This window comes from Onychostruthus taczanowskii, unplaced genomic scaffold (genome assembly GCF_017590055.1).
Source record: "Onychostruthus taczanowskii isolate IOZ18803 unplaced genomic scaffold, ASM1759005v1 scaffold56, whole genome shotgun sequence".
Taxonomy (NCBI): Eukaryota; Metazoa; Chordata; class Aves; order Passeriformes; family Passeridae; genus Onychostruthus; species Onychostruthus taczanowskii.
Window position 1 is genome coordinate 2,015,575 of NW_024503235.1, and position 20,352 is coordinate 2,035,926.

General features: G+C 50.9%; 1 protein-coding gene across 1 annotated transcript in view; it reads right to left on the reverse strand.

Moving 5' to 3' along the window:
• The window catches only part of CSMD2 (CUB and Sushi multiple domains 2), a 244,171-nt gene that overhangs the window by 66,542 nt on the left and 157,277 nt on the right, over window positions 1-20,352 (reverse strand). Inside the window, exons 16-25 of the mRNA XM_041417597.1 lie at window positions 18,929-19,067; window positions 18,047-18,234; window positions 16,411-16,599; window positions 15,935-16,051; window positions 13,015-13,230; window positions 9,733-9,921; window positions 6,666-6,835; window positions 5,006-5,162; window positions 4,230-4,421; window positions 1,921-2,047 (exon numbers count right to left, since the gene is read on the reverse strand). Coding sequence (XP_041273531.1) covers window positions 1,921-2,047; window positions 4,230-4,421; window positions 5,006-5,162; window positions 6,666-6,835; window positions 9,733-9,921; window positions 13,015-13,230; window positions 15,935-16,051; window positions 16,411-16,599; window positions 18,047-18,234; window positions 18,929-19,067 — 1,684 coding nt within the window. The remainder of the gene's footprint in view (window positions 1-1,920; window positions 2,048-4,229; window positions 4,422-5,005; window positions 5,163-6,665; window positions 6,836-9,732; window positions 9,922-13,014; window positions 13,231-15,934; window positions 16,052-16,410; window positions 16,600-18,046; window positions 18,235-18,928; window positions 19,068-20,352) is intronic.

Genomic DNA, 20,352 nt, shown 5'->3' on the forward strand with positions numbered 1-20,352 from the left:
GTTTTTAGATGAAAGTCTGGAAAATGGAACCTGTCAATACCCATGAAAGAATTAAGAACATCAGTGGATTTTGACAACACTGGGATCAGGGACTGACCACAACCTACTTCTGCCACGTCTCTGTGTTCCAGCTCCCAGCTGGGCAAGGAATTTCCATCCATTTTCCTGCACACCCTCCTCCTTTTCCTCTTCCTTCCTCCTCTCCCCCAGCTCTCCCAGCCCAAGCAAGGCGCTCCAAGCCCCAGATCAATCCCCTCTGCAAGAGCAGCCCTTTCCCTTTCATGGCTCTGAAGTGCAGACTCATTTTTCTCCCCGTCTCACCCCCCTGCCCTTCCCCTCATGTTGTGCAGATACAGCTTCATTCCAAAAGCTCTGGTGATTAATTTTCATGTAAGTTATAAATGAGAGCTTTATACAATTGTATCATGCGTGAAGAGGATTATTTTTCCAATGGATTACCATAAAAATGAAGTTGCTGGGAATGTGTTCTCTCCACTCCCCTGAGATCAGCTGTGCTGCTGGAGCTGGGAAATGAAAGGGCACGGAAAGGGAGCTCTGATCTCTTGGAAAGGCAGGGTCACCAGGTGTGTGTGGCTCTGACACCTTCTGGAACCTTCTCCTTTCACTGCTGGCCTCTTCCAAGCCTTTGGTTGATCCCAAAACTCTGCTCATGTGGGTGCTTTTAGGGATTAAAAGTTGCTGAAGCAGGCCCTGGATGGGGGGAAAAAGGGACCTCTCTACCCTGTCCTATAAAAACCTTTTCCAGGAGAATAAAAGTAGAGGAGATTTCAAGTGGAAGCTGCCTGTGCAGGGATTCAGCTGCTTTGGCTGGGCTTTTTCTCCTCTGTTCACACCCAAACCCATCCATTATTGAGCCATCCAAAGGGCAGTGCTAATGGAGGGAATTTCTACATTAAATAAAGATGAAAACACCAGCCCAAACCTGTCTCCAGCAGAAATCCACGGGCTAAAAGCAGCACAGAGCTCACCCTGAGGGACAGGCTGTGCTGGAGGGGTGATGGGTGCTGAGGCAGCAGGGAGGAAAAAATGGGATTGAGAGGGAAGGAGTTCAGGATGGAACAGCCACAGGCTTGGGATGAGCCAGGAATGGCTGACAAGCACTGGGATTATTAGTTAGAATTATTTTAATAATAATATTAATAATAATAATAATGATGATGATAATGATAATAATAATAATAATAGAACTTTTAAGGTGCATTTCTCCCCATCAAATCCACATCAAGACCACTCAGTCAAAGCTTGGCTTGCCCAAATATTCCAGTTTTCTGTGGGCTTTGGCCAGCCTGGAATCTGTGGGAACACCCAGGGCAGCCCTGCCCTGAAGGGTTTGGCAGGGCTGGGCAAACATCTCTGGGGATGGTGGGGACAGAAGTGCAGGATCAGGGAGCAGGAACTGGCTGGATCCTGGGACATTCCCTGTGATTTCCTACAACACCCTCATTCCAGGATTGTGCCAGGTGGCCATTCAGCACTTTTGGAAAGTTCCTCATTAATCTGATGGAAAAAAGGTTTGAGAAAAAAAGGAGAGGGGTGGAAAGCTGTCCATGGACACCGAAGCTCTGGGATCTTCAAGCTCAGGAGCACCACGGGTGGCACCAGGACACGGTCTGGTGTCACCACCCAGGGCTGTGACACACAGGGGACACACAGGGCTGAAAACAGAGGTGCAGTGATGCCACAGGGGGCTCTGAGCAGCCTGGGCTGGTGGGAAACGTCCCTGTAAATCCTTAATCCCAGCCTAAACCATTCCCTGAATCTGGAACCAAAGCAGTGACTTCTCCCTGCTTGTCCCTCTCAGAGTGACAGCAGCTTCTCCCACCTTGCTTTATTTAATTTTTGACCTGGAAAAATCAGCTCCACGTGGGAAAAGAGCCAAACCACAGGAGCCCAGCTCACCCAATGGTGCATCCAGGCTCTGCCTCGATGGTCCAGATGCAGTTGAGGTTGTGGTCATAGGGGGTTGGATATCCTGGAGAAAGGATCCGTCCCGAGGCCTCTCCTCTGATTGTCCCTCCACACTCAGCTGGAACGAAAATATTTATGGGGTTAGGGAGGAGATTCGTGGCTTTTTGTGGCTCTTGCTTGGCAACAATCTCACCCTGCAAAAGAGATTAGTCCTGGCTTTTTCCAGGGATTCTAAAAGCTTACAAAGATGAAGAGAATCGTTGAATTCAGCTGAGTTATCAGAATTATTCTGCATTTCTGTGCTCATTCTGAACACCTGGCAAAGCTTCCCTGCTCCACCTTTCTGAATCCCCAGGGAGCAAAGGCAGAGCCTGGCAGGATCCTGCCTCCCTGCTCCAGACGTGGGGGGTGAAGGAGCTCTGCTTGGATTCATCAGAAAATGAAGGATAAGAAGGCAAAGAACTTGTAAATGTCGCTGTAAATGAACTGCAAAGAACGTGAGGATTTGGAGTAATTTCCATAACATATCCATTCAAATTTTCATTTCTTTGAGATTTCTTTCATTTCTTTTTAATTTCCACACACTCAGACACGGCCTCATATCCAAGACATGTAGAGCAAACAGGGTGAAGGTTAAGAAACTGCACAAATGATAGAGATTTATCTTTTTACATCAATAAATGAGGCTAAAATCCCAGCCAAGGAATGGTCCTGCCTCCTGGGAGAGAGAACACGGAGTGCCAGGGGCTGAGCACAGCCCTGGGTGTGGAGATCTCCCAGGGGACTCAGTGTCCAACAACTTCCCCATGTCCTGGGCACAGCAGGACAGGAATCAGCAATCAGCAATCAGCCTCGTTCATTTAACACACAAAATCAGGATTTTCCAAGCAAGAAGAGATGCAGGTGAAAAGGAACTCAGCAAAGGGAATTGAAATGTCTGGGGATGGGATCAGGTGTCAGGCAGCTCTCAAATAAACCTGGCTCTGAGCTGTCACATGCCAGGACACACGTTGATGTCACTATCAGGAGGTGCCACTCACTTCAACGCATCCAGAGTGAAAGGACAAGGGCTGGGACAGCACAAGGAAGCAAAAAAACCCTTGTCAAATGTGTGTTTAGGGCAAAGTGTTTCATGTTAAAGCTGCTTCAAGTGCTCTCTATCTCACACAGGATCCTCACCACATTAATTAGTGCTGATGGGCAATTAATAGCAGAGTTAATGTCAATGGATCAGCAAAGCGTGGTCAGGGTGGGCAATCCACAAGGAAATAATTTCCTGGAGGTGCAGGAGGTGTCTCTATCTTGAGATGCCTCACAGAGGATCCTCACCACAACTTAATTAATGCAGATGCAATTAATATGAGAGTTAGTGTCACACGGATGAGCAAAGCAGGGACAGAAGGTGGTCAGGGTATGGGATCCAAGGAAATAATTTCCTGGAACTTTTGCAGAGCAGGAGGTGTCTCCATTTCAAGGACCCTCACCACATACAACTTAATTAGCGTAGATGCAATTAACAGTAGAGTTAATGTCAGTGGAACAGCAAAGCAAGGACCAAGGGCAGGGCATAGAATCCACAAGGAAATAATTTTCTGGAGGTTTTGGAGGAGCAGGAGGTGTCTCCATCTTGAGATGCCTCACAGAGGATCCTCACCACAACTTAATTAGTGTAGATGGGAGTAATTAATAGCAGAGTTAATGTCAATGGATCAGCAAAGCAGGGACAAAAAATGGTCAGGGTGGGGTATCCAAGGAAATCTCAGTCTCGAGAGTGCTGGAGGAGCAGGAGGTGACTCCATCTTGAGGACCCTCACCACAACTTAATTAGTGCAGATGCAATTAACAGCAGAGTTAATGTCAGTGGATCAGCAAAGCAGGGACAAAAAATGGTCAGGGTGGGGAAGCCACAAGGAAATAAATTCCTGGAAGTTTTAGCAGAGCAGGAGGTGTCTCCATCTCAAGGACCCTCACCACACACAACTTAATTAGTGCAGATGCAATTAACAGAAGAGTTAATGTCAATGGATCAGCAAAGCAGGCATAAAGGGTGTTTAGAGTGTGGGATCAAAGGAAATAAATTCCTGGAAGTTTTGGCAGAGCAGGAGGTATCTCCATCCCAAGGACCCTCACCACACACAACTTAATTAGTGCAGATGCAATTAACAGCAGAGTTAATGTCAGTGGATCAGCAAAGCAGGGACTAAGGATGCTCAGGGTGTGGGATCCAAGGAAATCTCTCCCTGGAGGTACTGGAGGAGGAGGAGGAGGAGGAGGAGGAGGAGGAGGAGGAGGTGTCTCACCCACACAGGTCGGCAGGGGCTGGTCCCAGGCTCTCCTCTCCCCTGTCAGGCACACCAGCACCCTGGTGCCTCTCAGGGTGTATCCAGGGTCACAGCTGAAGGACACCGAGCTGCCAGCAAAGTGTCCCTCGTCGTGCACCTTGTACCCAAACTGGGGCACGCCGGGGTCCTCGCACTTGATGAGTTCAAAACCTGCAGCGGGGAGGAAGGGCAGCTGTTGGCACTGGGAATTTCACAGCCAGGAGGGTTTCACGCAAAGCCACGGTGGTGTTTTCTTCTGACAATGATTTGTTGGGGACCAAAAGGGCCATGTTGGAAATTAGAGGGGTTTTAATGAATGTTGGAGTTTTGATCTGAATTTCTGGATCGTTACAGGCTCGACAGGAAAGGTTTGATCATATCCCAGGGAACAGGGACAGGAGAAGAGGAAACAGCCTCCAGCTGTGCCAGGGGAGGGTCAGGTTGGACAGGAGGAATTTCTGCATGGAAAGGGTTGGAAGGGGCTACCCAGGGAGGTTTGGAGTGCCCATCCCTGGAGGTGTCCAAGGAATGGCTGCATGTGGCACTCAGTGACAAGGTGGGCACAGCTTGGACTGGATGGGCTTGGAGGGCTTTTCCACCCTCAATAATCCTGGGATTCTGTGCTCTACCACACCCCAACTCCACTTTGGGTGCGAGATCACCCCGGAAAGGACTCTTTGCTCACGTGCAACACAAAACCACAAAAATACACCTTGACCTGTGGGATTGCCAGCACACATGGGATTGAAACTCACTGGAGAACTGCAGCTCGAAGCCTTTGCTGGTGTTGGCAGTGTCAGTGATGAACTCCAGCCACATGGAGCTGGAGGTGCTGTTGATGCTGGTGCCCAGCAGCTCCGAGTGGCTGAAGGTGCCCAGCAGCCGGGCAGAGCTGTTGGTGCCATCGTAGACCTGGGGGGAACAAGAAATCCAGCCTGGAAAAGCCATCCCTGTGTTACTCCAGGGATCAAACCTGCCCAGAGAAGCTGTGGCTGCCCCTGGATCCCTGGAAGTGCCCAAGGTCAGGTTGGACAGGGCTTGGAGCAACCTGGGATAGTGGAAGGTGTCCCTACACTGACAGGGGTGGCACTGGATGATCCTTAAGGTCCCTTCCCACCCAAACCATTCCAGGATTTCTCTGCAGTTTCACTGAGCTCTAGAACAGAGAAATGATGAGGAATTTATCCCACCTTGCCCCTGCTCTGCTCACAGCAACACCCTGGGCTGTCCTTTGGCTTTTTTTGGTGGAGCAGCTTCCTGGAAGAGCCAGCAGCTCCTGATAAATGCCCTGATTTGGGGTCACCTCAAATCAAGGAATTTGCTTCTGGCACTGAGCTGATCCTGGGTATTGGAGGGAAAAGAGAAGGAAAGAACCAACCCTACTCTGAATTCCAGCATCAGGCTGGAAAAGCAACTCTAACCCTTCAGGATTTGTCCCACAGGTGATCCAGCAATGGTCCCTGGATCCACAAGTGCAAACAGGGACAAATCCTTCAGGCAATGTGGGCTGAGATCCAGGGATCTCAACTGAAAGTCTGACTTGAAACTCCACAGTGCTGCCCACCTGAGGAGCAGGATTTCCACCCTGGAGGATCTGCACCCTCCTCCTCAGCCCTGGTTTACTCTGCACACAGAGCTGCATCTCCTCAGCTCTCGTTCCCAAGGAGCAGCTACTGAAAAAACCCACGTTTTTCTCCCCAGATTGACTCAGAGATGAGCCTTGAATTCACTGTGATTTAAGAAAAACACAAATGGTTTTTTTTTTCTTCCTTCCTTTTGTGAGGACCAAGAGCAGCTCCTCACCAATGGAGATCGATAGGAACTTTCCTCAGATGAGCAGCTGATGACAAACCTGCTGAGAGAACATAATTCCTCTGACAAGGAGTACATTCCTTGCATTAACAGGAAATCTTTCTCTCTTTCCAGTCATTTCTGAGCTGGAAACGTGGATTACATCTCTCCTGGAGTGTGACACTTCAATGAGGACAGAGGCATTCCTGGGAAGATGGCTCAGCACATCCTTGCAATATTAATGCCTCCTTCAAAACCATTCTTTTGGTTAATAAAAAACTCAGCCTGGATTTGTCTCCTCCTCCACAGAGTCCTGGAGCTTGAATAATCTCAGAAGAGTCTGGAGTTCTGCATTTCAATCAGCCCCTTTCTGGGACAAACCAGCCTTGATTCTTCAAAGCACTAAAATAATGCTCAAACCCTCACCCTTCTGATGGATGAGGAGTTTTTCCTGTAAAATTCCACAGGTGGGAGATGAAGTTTAGCTGGTCTGGGGGAAATTTAGTCTTCCAAACTGCCACGGCCATCACTCCATGACACTGGGGTGACACAGAGGTCACTCCCACCTAATCCCATCAAAATTTTAGAGCATTTAGAGACGTTGCTCTCCTGAGCCAGAATTACCTTGAGGACATCTCCTGCCTCCAGCTCGAAGGTCCTGGCTTTCAGCTGGATGCCCTTGCCAGGCTGGCTCTGGATGGAGTAGATGCACTCGTGGTTGTTGTTGTAGTTCAGGGGGTAGTTGGGGGACAGCAGCACACCCTGGGTTCCCGTCACGGACGAGCCACACTCAGCTGCACCGAGACACAAAGGCACATTTCAGTGACCCCACGCGTGTTCTGGCCACGCCACACATGCAGGAGACTCCTCTGAAGGCCACAGCTGCTCAGCCCCTCCTGCAGCAGCAAGGAAAGGGGCTTCTGCCTGTTGTTATCCACTACAACCTGTTGTTATCCACTACAACCTGCTGTCATTCACTACAACCTGCAGACTGTCCCCTTTTCCAGCACATTTTCCCAGCCAGGCTTCTCTCCTCCTTCAGAACCTGTGTAAATTTAAATCTGGGGGGAATCATTTGGGGAATCTGTGTAAATATAAATCTGTGTGAATCTCTGCAAAATCTGTGTGGATCTGTGGGGAATCTGTGGGAATTTGGGTGAATCTGTGGGGGATCTCTGCTAATATAAATCTGTGTCAATCTCTGTGAAACCTGTGTGGATCTGTGAGAAATCAGGGGGAATTTGGGGGATATCTGTGTGAATCTGTGTAAATATAAATCTGTGTGAATCTCTGTGAAACCTCTGTGGATCTGTGGGAAATCTGGGGGGAATTTAGGGGATATCTGCGGGAATCTGTGGGGAATCTGTGGGAATTTGGGTGAATCTGTGGGGGATCTGTGTAAATGTAAATCTGTGTGAATCTCTGTAAAATCTGTGTGGATCTGTGGGAAATCTGTGGAAATTTGGGGGGATCTGTGGGAAATCTCTGGAAATTTGGCAGGGGGATCTATGAGGAATCTGTGCAAATATAAATCTGTGTGAATTTCTGTGAAATCTGTGTGGACCTGCAGAAAAACTGTGGGAAATCTGTATAAATTTATGTGGATCTGCCTCAGAACAACCCCACGCTGAGGATTTTCTGTTCCTCCTGCCGAGCTCCCACACGAGCGAGCCGTGACTCACTGTTTTCCCAGCCTGTTTACCCTGCAAGATTTTCTGCTGTCAAACACTGACTGCCTGCTCCTCTGGGGCTGTGCAGGCAAGGCTGGGCACTCCAAAGTCCCCTGAGAGCAGTTTTTGGCATCAGTCTAATGGCCCTGAGTCCTCACAGCTCCTGGAGCTCAGGGAACCATCCCAGGGCAGCTCCTGGAGCTGAAGGAACTATCCCATGGCAGCTCCTGGAGCTCAGGGCACCATCCCAGGGCAGCTCCTGGAGCTCAGGGCACCATCCCAGGGCAGCTCCTGGAGCTCAGGGCACCATCCCAGGGCAGCTCCTGCAGCTCAGGGCACCATCCCAGGGCAGCTCCTGGAGCTCAGGGCACCATCCCAAGGCAGCTCCTGGAGCTGAAGGAACCATCCCAGGGCAGCTCCTGGAGCTCAGGGCACCATCCCAGGGCAGCTCCTGCAGCTCAGGGACCATCCCAGGGCAGCTCCTGGAGCTGAAGGAACCATCCCAGGGCAGCTCCTGGCTCTGCTGCTCCTCCAGGGAAGGGTTAAGGAAGGAGGCAGCAGCAGATGCACCCAGAGGAGGCTCTTTGGAGCTGACTTTGTCCTCTGCTCTTGCCATGGATGAAAAGCTGGATTTTGGCACAGATTCCCAAGGGACAATGCTGGGGACATCTCAGGGAGCTAGCCTGGCCAGAGGGCTTGGACAAAGGAACAAAAACCACTCTGAGTTCTCCCCAGACCATCTCTAGGTCAGCAGCTGAATACAGAGTGTCTGGAAAAGCAATTAAATCTCCTGTGATCTTAACGAGCCAGTCTCCCATTTCCATCCCTATCCAGGCAGATCTGAGCAGGCAGTGGGGACATTGTGACAGAGCTGTCACCCTGCCACAGAGCTCTGGGCCATCAGCCCTGAGTTTGCCCTGTTATGATAAACCCAAGCTGTTAATTCTGAGCCAGGAACAGCAGCCAGGATGTCCACTTGGTGCTGCTGTCTGAAGCTTCAGTTCAAAGCTCTGGAAATGATGTGTATTTTTGATTTTCATTCCCCTGATGAGCTTTATCTGCAGCCTGATTGTTATTCCTGCCTGTCCCAGCAGGATGGGGCCCCAGAGCTCAGCAGAGCTGGGAAATTCAGCACCACAGGCTGGGAGGAGGCAGCAGCTGGCTCTGCTGGGGAGCTTTGCCCTGCAGTGGCCCTCGAGGGTCACCCAGAGCTCAGGACCATCTCCTGAGCAGGTCTGGCCACCAGGTGAGAGCCCTGCCCTGGAGGAATCCCCCAGGCTCTGGGTGAGCAGAGCTGGCAACGATTTCCTATTGAAATTCTACACCAAAATAAAGGTGTGACATCTTTTTCCCAAGGCCTGCAGCAGCTCCCCCATCCCTGCTCTGGATTGGTCCCATCCTGGGGGATGTCACCCCTCCATCCCAGGGATGTCACCCATCCCAGGGGATGTCACTCCTCCATCCCACCTGGGGGATGTCACCCCTCCATCCCAGGGATGTCACCCATCCCAGGGGATGTCACTCCTCCATCCCACCTGGGGGATGTCACCCCTCCATCCCAGGGGATGTCACCCATCCTAGGGGTGCTCCCATCCATCCCAGGGATGTCACCCCTCCATCCCAGGGGATGTCACCCATCCTAGGGGTGCTCCCATCCATTCCAGGGGATGTCATCCCTCCATCCCAGGGGATGTCACTCATCCCAGAGGTACTCCCAACCATACCAGAGGATGTCACCTCTCCATCCCAGGGGATGTCACCTCTCCATCCCAGGGGTGCTCCCATCCATCCTGGGGGATATCAGCCATCCACCCCGGGGATGTCACCCCTCCATCCCACACAGCCACCTGGGGGATGTCACCCCTCCATCCCAGGGGATATCAGCCATCCACCCGGGGGATGTCACCCCTCCATCCCAGGGATGTCACCCATCCCGGGGGTGCTCCCATCCATCCCTGCCCACCTCAACAGTGCAGCACAGCGGGACCAGCCAAGCAAAATGAAAGCACATGACCACCTACCAACACACCTTGGCAGAGGCGAGCTCCACACACGCCGTCTCCCGCCCAGGCAGGTGATCCGGGCCGCTCCCTCCAGCCGGTACCCCGGGAAGCACGAGAAGGTCAGCACGTCCCCCACTCCGAACTGCAGCCCCTTCCTGATGCTGTAGGCTGGCACTTCTGGCTCGTCACACGGCTCCAGGTCGTATTCTGGAGGGGATAAATGGGTTTTTTGGGATGGTAAATGGGTTCTGTCCTCCGTGGAGAGGACACGAGGATTCAAGGGAGCTTTGATCCAGCTGCAGTGAATCCATGAGGATGGAATCCTGTTTGAGCCTTGAAAACCCTCCTGGATTTCACCCCAACCTAAAATTCAGGGGTTCTGTCCTCCCTGGAGAGGACACGAGGATCCAAAGGAGCTTTGATCCAGCTGCAGTGAATCCATGAGGATTCCAGGCTGTGAAAATCCACCTGGATTTCATCCCCACCTACAGCTCAAGGATTCTGTCCTCCCTGTAAATGACACGAGGATCCAAAGGAGCTCTGAGCCTTGATCCAGCTGCACTGAATCCATGAGCATCCCAATTTCCCCCTCCACCTACAACTCCCCCCCAGCACCTGCATCCCAACCACCTCCAAAGGCAACAGGTCCCAGTTCCTGTCACAGTGACACCAGTGGGGATGGGGATTTGTCACTGTCCCTCTGCAGCAGCCCAGTGAGGATGGATTGATCTGGGTGGGATTTCTGCTGCCTCTCCATTTCTAATCCTGGAAATGGATGATCCTGCTCAGGAAATGCAGGAGGACACTGAAGCTGCTGCTCCAAGAAAGGTCATGTAGGATTCTGGCCAACAGCCAAACTCACATCTCTGACCCCAAACCAGCCTGAAGGAAAACTCTTCTGAGGGTGTTTTTGGCAAAATCTCCAAGTCCAGAGCCTGTATGTTAACATATATATATATATATGTAAAGGAAGCTAAAAATAGAACTGACTCCCATTTTTGCCTTTCAAGATAGGAAAGAAACCTTGAAACACACTGAAAATGAGAGTTATAATTAGAGGCGAGCTTTTGAAAGGCAAAAAGCCATTTTCCCCTCATCAAAATGGGAGTTAATTGGAAATTTTCTGACTGGTTTCCACATGCAAATCCCTGACTTCAGAGGCCAGTAACAAAGGCACTGGGAACCAGGTTTCAGCTGCATCTATGGCAACAGCTCTGCCCGTCAGGGAGGGTGCCAGACCAAGCTCCACAGGAAAAATGGGAATTTCTCTCCTTCCCTGGGTGCTGAAGTGGCAGCTCAGGACTGGGAAGGACACAGGGACAGAGCAAGAACAGCAATAAAGCTCCTGTCCCTCACTGGTTGTTGTAGGGAATGGCTTCTGGGGCACTCAGGCAGCAAAGATTGACATTCCCTGGAATGGGAACACTTGGGAGTCATTTGGAGGACTCCAGCCCAGAGGACACAGTCAAACACCTCCCACCCTTCAACCAGAGGCTGCCCCAGTGCCATGAGCTGCCCTGCAGTGCCACATGTCCCTTTTTTGGGTCCTTCTCCAAGTCCCTGCACTCATTCTAACTGACAACTGCTGAAAAATCAGGATTTCCTTTGAAAAATCTGCACTTTGGATCGCCACACGCACTCAAAGCCACCATCACCGTGATGGCTGAGCAAGCACAGCTCAGCATGGGATCGTTGGAACTTCTCTGGGCAGGAATGGTTTCCCTCAGCCTCCTCCTGACTCCTGGAGTCAGGAAAATCTGGATTCCCTCAGAGCCCTGCTGGGTGCAGCAGGAGGGAGCTCCCATCTGGTACCACAGCAGAGCAACTGAGCCAGCCCAGGCAGGGAAAATGCATTTTCCAGTTCCCTGGAAGTAGCAGTGGGATCATGGCAACCCAGCCTGGGATATGCCAGGTTAAAATAATGGAATGGTTTTCCATGATTAAAATGGATTTCCATGATAAAATCATGGAAGGGACACTAAGAATCATCCAGTGCCATGGCAGGGACACCTCCCACTGTCCCAGGCTGCTCCAAGCCCTGTCCAGCCTGGCCTGGGACACTGCTAGGGATCCAGGGGAAAATCCATCCCAGCCTCTGCCCACCCTCACAGGGAGAAATTTCTTCCCAATATCCCCAAATCTCCCCTTTCCCAGTTTGAAGCCATTCCCTGTGTCCTGTCCCTCCATCCTTGTCTCCAGTCCCTCTCCAGCTCTCCTAGAGCCCCTTCAGGCCCTGGAAGGGCTCTGAGCTCTCCCTGGATCCTTCTCCTCTCCAGGTGAACATTCCCAGCTGTGCCAGGCTGGCTCCAGAGCAGAGACAGATCCAGGACAGGCTGCAGGCTCAGGAGGGGCACTGGAGGAGCATCCAGAGGCAAAAAGAGGGAGCAGACAGACAAGGGGGACCAGCCCTGCCCTGCTCCTGACCCAAGCAGTGCAGATTGCTCCACGCTGCTTCCAAAGGATCCCATCTGACTGTCCCTGTGCTGGAAATGCTGGCCCTGCTGCAGGGATTCTGCTCTAAAACCAGAGAAGGTGTTTGGGGAAAGAGGGACAGCATTCCCCAAAAATCCTGAGCTGGAGCTGTCCATAAACAGAGCAGGGAAGGGGAGGGTGAGGAGGGAGACTGGAGAGGGGTTTAATTCCAGTGGGTCCATTCCTGTGATCCAGGACAGACAGAACTGTTCCCCCTGGCTGTATGGGGGCTGCAAGGGGGATATTTCTTGGGACACATTGGGAAAATGTCTTGGGACACATTGGGAAAATGTCTTGGGACATACTGGGAAAATTTCTCAGGATACACCAGGAAAATTTCTTGGGACACACTGGGGTTTAATACTGGGATAATTTACTGGGTGACAAAAGGAGTGACCCAAATCAATGGAAAATTATTTTACTGGGAGGGTGGGGAGGCCCTGGCACCCCAGAGAAGGGGTGGCCCATCCCTGGAAGTGTCCAGGTGTTGGGGCAAGCTGGGATAGTGGGAGATTGGGCAGGGCAGGGCCTGGATGAGCTTTAAGGTCCCTCCAAACCACAGAAAAGTGGGAAGGGAAAGAGGGGGAAGGAAAAGGGAGGAAAAGGGGAAGGAAAAGGGAGGAAAAGGGGAGGAAAAGGGGGAGGAAAGAAGGAAGGGACAGAAGGAAGGGAGGGAAAGAGGGGAGGGAGGGAAAAGGGAAGAAGGGAGGGAAAGAAAGAAGCGAGGAGGAAGGGAAAGAAAAGAAGGGAAAGAAGGAAGGGATGGAAGGAAGGGAGGGACAGAAGGAAGGGAGGGACAGAAGGAAGGCGCTGGGCAGCTGCTGTCACCTGAGAAGGTGATGTTGAAGCCCTCGTAGGACATGGAGAAGTCGGAGATGAAGCGGATCTGGGCCGAGAAGTTGCCGAAGAGCCCGGCGCTGAGCGGCGCCGGCAGCCGCGAGCCCGTCAGCTGCTTCAGGGGCTGGGCAAAGCTGGAGTTCTCTGTGATCAGCAGGTAATCGTGGCCATTCTCCAGGTGGAACGTGTGGAAGGTGAAGAACACACCTGCAGAGGAGGGGGGAACCACAGGTGGAGTCATCCCACAGCATTCCCTGCTTCCCACCGAGGGCAGGGGGGAGATCACTCTGAGATCTCATGGATTTTGTTCTGGTGGAGATGAAATGAATAAAACCCCTAAATCCTGGGTGTGGGAGCAGGCCCAGAGCAGGGACAGGCTCTGGAAATGTTGGATTCCTGTGCCCTTGTGAGGGATGACACAAACTTGCTCCAGGGACAGAGCAGCAGCTGAGGGAGCAGCCCAGGGGAGCCTTTTATTCTAAAAGTGACTTTTAAATGGAGAGCAAGAGCAGCAAGGCTGGAGATGGGAGGGCCAAGCGTGTTCCAGAAGGAATTCCTGCCGGGAAAATCAGGATTTAAACCCAGCCTCAAGGTCAGGGAGGCTTTTCCAGAAGTGTGTCAGTGGTGCAGCTGCAAGGACCTTCCCATGATGGGCTGAATCAGAGAATCATGGAATGATTTGGGTGGAAATGACCTTTAAAATTGTTTTATTCCATCCCCCTACCATGGGAAGGGGCACCTTCCCCTAAAGCCTACTTTTTTATTCACCTTTTCTTCCCCAAAATAAACCCCACAACAGCCCCAGCCACGGAAATCCCAGCCAAACACAGCAAAACTATTTTGCCTTTTCCTCCCAAATTCAATTTGAACGATTTGAAACATTTGGGGAGAAGGCTGTGACCTTGCTGCATTTGTAAATGAGCCAGAGAGGAGTAATGGATTACTTAAAGTCCCCTTCACACCTCCAGACACACAATGGGAAGCACTTCAGGCTCCTGCAGGAGCTTCCAGCGAGGTGATTTTTCATGCTGGAATTCAAACACCATTAGAAACACTCATTCTCTGGAAAATAATTCCAGCTTGGAAATAAAATAATAATAAAAAAACTCTCCAAAAACTAACAAAAAAACGGCAGTGAGAGCAGAGCCAGGCAGGATCTGAGCTCAGGAACTCTGTCACAGCATTGTCACACCGACTTAACAAGGCAAGGAGATGCCAAGCAGTAAAAAGCCTTTTTGCATTTAGATGGATTTTTCCATCCTGATCTCCCAGCTCAGGGCAGGCTCCCAAGCCCCTGCTGGTATGGGATTGGGATTTATCCTGCTCAGAACCCCTCTGGAGAGACACAGACCCCTCCTGGAAACCCAAGGATGGAATTCGGGCTTTGGGAGAGACCCCTGCTTGGTTTGACCAGGTTATTTCATTTAAGCCAATCATTCCCACCCCAAGGGCTGGCTCTGCATCCCACCTTTCCCAAAATACAGCATCCCAAAGAAACAGCAGGAAACCTGCAAAGAAAGCCCAGAGGAAGATCCTCCTCCTTGCTGCCCATTCCCTATTAATTCCTGGAGATCAGGGAAAGCCCTGGAGATCCAATATCCAACCCCACAGCATCAAATTCCAGCTGAAAATTCCATTTATTTATCCCAAGTTCTTCCTGGAGGTTTGCTGCTCACATGGAGCTCTTCCCTTCCAAGAAGTGAAGGTCAGAGAGGCTGGAAACCAATAAGGAATTTTTCCCATGGGATTGGGAATGAAGGAGTTGTAGGGTCATCCCAGCCTTTATCCCTCACTGCCCTTCAGGGTCTCAGGAGGATTTTTATTACCCAAAGCTTAAGACTGACATTGATAATTCTTTCTTTATATCCATTCTGTGGAGAATATGTTTTAGTCTCGCTCTTTCCCCCACTGCAAAATTCCACAAAAGCAGGAAACTTCCAAGAGTTACCGAATTGTTTGTTATTTCCATCAGAAGCACAAAACAGAAATAGATCTGACCTGAAAACTGGGATGTGGGGAATGCAAAATGACTTTATTGTCCCCTGACAGCAAATTTAAACCCTCAGTTTTAGCAAATCCAGCCTAAGGAACAGAAATAACACCACCCCTCTGGAATTAGCACAAGAATAATTCAGTTATCCTGGAGAACATGCCCAAATTCCAAGTTTTTTAAAGTAAAAACTCCAAGCAGAGGGCACGAGGCTCCTCCAGCACTGAAGGGTTGTGGAACTGTAGCAAAAAGGGCTAATTATAAACTCATTTTAAAGGATTTGTGACCAATTAAACCTTTGCTCTGGTCTGCAATTTACTGTGGCACAAAACATCTCTGCAAACACAAGGTTGGGCTTTTATTTTCTCCCCCCATTCTCTGCAGAAGAAACAGCAAAACAAATTAGAGGGAAAAGAAATCACTTTGAAGCAGTGAGATTAAAAATAATGGTCTCTCTTTAGGCATTTAAATACCTTTAAAATTAAGCTGCTTTTAAACTCCACTTGCACAGCCTGGGAGTCCATAAAGTGTCACAGGAAAATAATTGTTGGAGCAGCTGGGGCAATTCCAGGACTCGTGTGGTGGCCATGTGGGAGATATTCCCAAAAAACCTGGGAGGGGAGGAGCTGAACTCCTCCACAAATCCCTCAGGGGAGGCAGATCCCTCTCTGTGACAGGGAATGGTTGCAGGATATCTGCATCCACATCCTGACTTTCAGGATGGGGCCACAAAGGTCTGGAACAGGAGATAACACAAAACACAGGCTCCGTTTGATAAGAATTTTCTCTTGAAAAGGATGAAGATGTGACATCAAAACCCTCTGGATCTTGTCCAGGGACAATGGAATCATCATTCCTGAGAGGAACTCTTGGTTCCCAGAGGGAAAAGTTTCTCTCCCACTGCCTCAGTCCTCTCCTCACCTTTCCCATGGGATGTCTCTATCGTCCACGTGCAGTTCAAGTTGTTGGGATAAAAATCAGGGAAGCCTGGGGAGAGGATGGTGCCACTGGAGCCACGGATGTAGCCCCCACAGAGAGCTAAAAACACACAAAAAAAGGAGAGAAAGAGTTTAATAATCCAGAAACTTTCACAAGCTGTGAGGAAAAAGTAAAGCCAAAACCCAACATGGGAAAATCCAATAAAAGAGACTGATCGACCCAAATCCAATCAACCCAAATTGGGTTTTGTTGGTCAAAATCCACCAAAATACATGGACAGACCCACCAAAACCCAGGGATTAAATTCCACTGGGAGCTTTCCAGCATGGGAAGGGTTTCTAGCAGCTGGAACCACCATCCCTGTGGGACCCAACTCTGGGTATCCCCACCCTGGGAGCTCAGCTCTGCCTCCCAGCACCAAGAACACCCTGCAGATGCTGGATCAGAGCTTTCCTCACCCTCACAGCTGGGCAGGGGCCGGCTCCACTGGAAGTTGGGCTCGCACTCCAGGGCCTCGCTGTCACTCAGGGTGTAGCCAGGGTCACAGCTGAATGTCACCAGGGCTCCCACGTAGAAATCGTTGCCGTGGCGCTGCCCGTTGACCGGGATGCCCGGGTCCAGGCAGTGGTCAGACTGCAGCTTCACAGCTGGGCACAAAGAGCAGGGTCACAGCCCTCAGCTGGGCACCGAGCAGCTCAGGGGCAGCTCAGCCCACCCACGGGATTGTCCTGGTTAATCACACAGTCGGAGGGTGGAAGGGAGAGAGGGGATTCCCCAAGTGAGGGGATGGAGAGAGGGAAGTCCTCAAAGTGAGAGGAGGAAAGGGAAATCCATGAAATGAGGGGATGGAGAGAGGGAAATCATCAAAATGAGAGGAGGAAAGGGAGAGGGAAATCCCTGAAATGAGGAGATGGAGAGAGGGAAATGCCCCAAGGAAGGGGAGGAAATGGAGAGAGGAAAATCCCTGAAGTGAGAGGATAGAGGGAAATCCCTTAAATGAGGGGATGGAGAGAGGGAAATGCCCCAAGCGAGGGGAGGAAATGGAGAGAGGAAAATCCCTGAAGTGAGAGGATAAAGAGAGGGAAATCTTCAGTGTGAGAAGAGGAAAGGGAGAGAGGAAAATCCCAAAAGTGAGAGGATGGAGAGAGGGAAATCCCTGAAATGAGGGGATGGAGAGAGGGAATTGCCCCAAGGGAGGGGAGGAAATGGAGAGGAAAATCCCTGAAATGAGGGGATGGAGATAGGGAAATCATCAAAATGAGAGGAGGAAATGGAGAGAGGGAAATCCCTGAAATGAGGGGATGGAGAGAGGGAATTGCCCCAAGGGAGGGGAGGAAAGGGAGAGAAGAAAACCACCGAAGTGAGAGGATGAAATGGACAGAGGGAAATCCTCAAAGTAAGAGGAAAATCCCCAAAGTGAGAGGATGAAATGGAGAGAGGGAAATGCTTGAAATGAAGGGATGGAGAGATGGAAATCCCCAAAGTGAGAAGAGGAAATGAAGAGAGGAATTGGTCTGGGATTCTTGGGTCTGTCCTGTGCAGGACCAGCAGTTGGACTCCACAATCCCTGTGGGATCCAGCTCTGGATATTCTGATTCTCTGAGCTCAGCTCTGCCTCCTAACATCAAGACTATTCTGTAGATGGTAAAATAAAAAATAAAAAGCTTCTACAAACAAGCAGAGAGGGAATGGCTTCAGATTGGAAAAGGGGAAATTTGGATGGGATATTGGGAAGGAATTCTTCCCTGTGAGGGTGGGGAGGGGCTGGGATGGCATTCCCAGAGAAGCTGTGGCTGCCTCACCCCTGCAAGTGCCCAAGGTCAGCTTGGAGCAACCTGGCAGAGTGGGAGCTGTCCCTGCCTTTGGGTTTTGAGTTTCCTTCCCAGCCAAACCAGTCTGGGATGCCAGGAAAAGCAGAAACTGCTCCTCCACTGGCAGCAGCTTCCCATGGCCTGTCCTTGAGCAGTGTGAGCTGCCTGGCACGGGGGAAAAGAGACCCAGGGGGACTTGAGGAGGCTGTGGGGCTGCTGGAGACGGGGAATTGCAGGGAATTGCAGGGAATTGCAGGGAATCCCATGAACAAGGGGCCCTTACTTTCGTATCGGATCTGGAAGCCGATGTCGGAGTGGCTCTTGTCCGTGGTGAACAGGAGGTAGAGGTGGTTGCTGGTGCTGATCAGGAACTGGGGCACCTGGGTGCCATCATAGACCCCAATCAGGGGAGAGGAGTAGGAGCGGCCGTCCCTCACCTCCAGGGTGTCATAATTCACCTCTGTCTTGAACCTGGAAGGGACAGGAGGAAAATGAAACCCCAGCACTGCTCCTTTCTCCTCATTCCCTCCTGGAAACACCACGGGGGCTGTCTGAGCTGAGCTTTTCCGCTGCCTGAGTCTCATTAAGGCACCTCACACGTGTTTGGGTTTTTTTTCTGATCCTTCACCTCTTCTCCTGCTGGCCCCCACCTAAAATGTTGCCCAGGTGCTGAGCCAGCAAATGAGACAGGGCTGGAAGAGCCATGGAGCCCCAAATGTCACAGCAGTGGTGGCAGTGGCAGCTCCTCTCTGCTCTCTGGGGCATTCCTGGCACTGCCAGGAATCCAAAGAACAGCTGAGTTTTCAGGATATTTGCATCGATATCCATCTACATCCCTGAACAAGCCCTCCCACACAGCCAGCCCCAGGGCCAGGAAATCCAGGAAAGTCAAAAAACTCAGCATTCCCTGCTGCTCCCCCCACCCATGTGGCAGCTCAGCCCCCCAAAAAAGTGTCTAAAACACCCCTGAAAACCAGCAGGAGTGGTTCAGACACAACCATTCCCCCCAGTGCTGGGTGAGTTTTAATTCCCTGCCAGGAGCTCATAAATCAAAAAGGGGAGAGGGGAGAACCTCAGAGCTCACTCCCCTCTCCTGGCTGCACCTTGCAATCACCAAAAGCACCCAAAGCCAGGGAATTTGGGGGCTGCCGGAGGTGGTGGGCACCTGTCAAAGGTGATCTTGATGGGGTAGCCAGGCTGGGCCTCGATGACCCAGGCACAGCTGAGCGAGTCCTTGTAGAAGCCAGGCCAGCCTGGGGACAGGATGGTTCCACTGGGTGACGTCAGGTGGCCCCCACAGGGTGCTGGGGACACAAAAAGGACACAAATCACACAATTACCCAAGCTGGAAAAGACTTTCAGGCTCATCCAGCCTAACACTGTCAATGCCACCACTAAACCACGTCCCTGAGTGCCACGTCTTTAAAACTGGGGTGAAAAATGTCCCCGAGCTGCAGCACCGTGAGATGTCCCCACCTCTGAAACCCCTTCCCTGCATTTCTGTCCCGCCACGATTAAAACTGGGGTGAAAAATGTCACCGAGCTGCAGCACCTAAGATGTCCCCACCTCTGAAACCCCTTCCCTGCATTTCTGTCCCCCCACGAGTTAAAAATCACCAGAGCCAGATGGAAAACCAACATTAACTGCTCAGAAATTGCCTTTTCGGCTCCAAGTGCAGACACTGCCCCACTGGGAGCCAGCAGAGCTGACCTTGGGCCCTGCTCGGAGGGGACGGGGTGTAAAATAATGATTGGATATAAAAGCAGAGGAAACCGCAAGGTCGCTTGGCATTTCAGGTGCCAGAAAATCCCTCCCAGCCCTGCTAATTGAGTCATGGCTTTGCTGCCTCGAGGGACATCACCAGAGCAGGGCATGAATTCCAGCCCGTGCTCCCCAGTGCCACCAGCAGGAGCTGCACGCACTTTCTTGCATTTTCTGGGAAAAGGACACCGGGTCTGAGAGCCCAGAGGCACAAAAACCCCACAGCCCCCAGGAACTGCCAGGTTTTGTCCTCCAAGGAGTGACCCAGGGCCAGCCCCAATGTCACCGTGCCCCTGTGCCAGCCCAAAATGTGCCAGCCCCAGCCCCAAAGCTCCCCTGCTGCTCTGAAGGGTGGCAGATGAAAGTCATTTGATCCCAGCTGGCTCCAAAGCAATTATTTTTTCCTTTCTGCCCCAAAGCTGCATGGTCTTCTGTCAGGATTTCCACCCTTTTCTCTGTCTCCTTCATTCCCATTAATTTTTTTTTCAAGTGTTGAACAGGACTTTAGATCTCTGGGCTTTTCTCCTTGCTTAAAAAGGGTAATTAAAATGTCCAGACTGAAGGGTGAGTCAAAGAAATCACCAGAGTGATCAGGAGGAGAAGGCAGAAGGTTATCAAATATAAAACTTGATTAGAAGTGTATTATTTAATGAATGTTTCCCTTTCATACTTAAAAATATGTAAATTTCAAGGCTTGTGCTTTGAAAGTAACAGGAGCCCTGAATTAAACCTACATTTTGACAGGAGCAAAATTATGTAAGAATACAAGAAGTCCAGCTTTTTATCCTATAAAAGATGTTGAAGACAATTGAGTCTTTCCTTCAGTC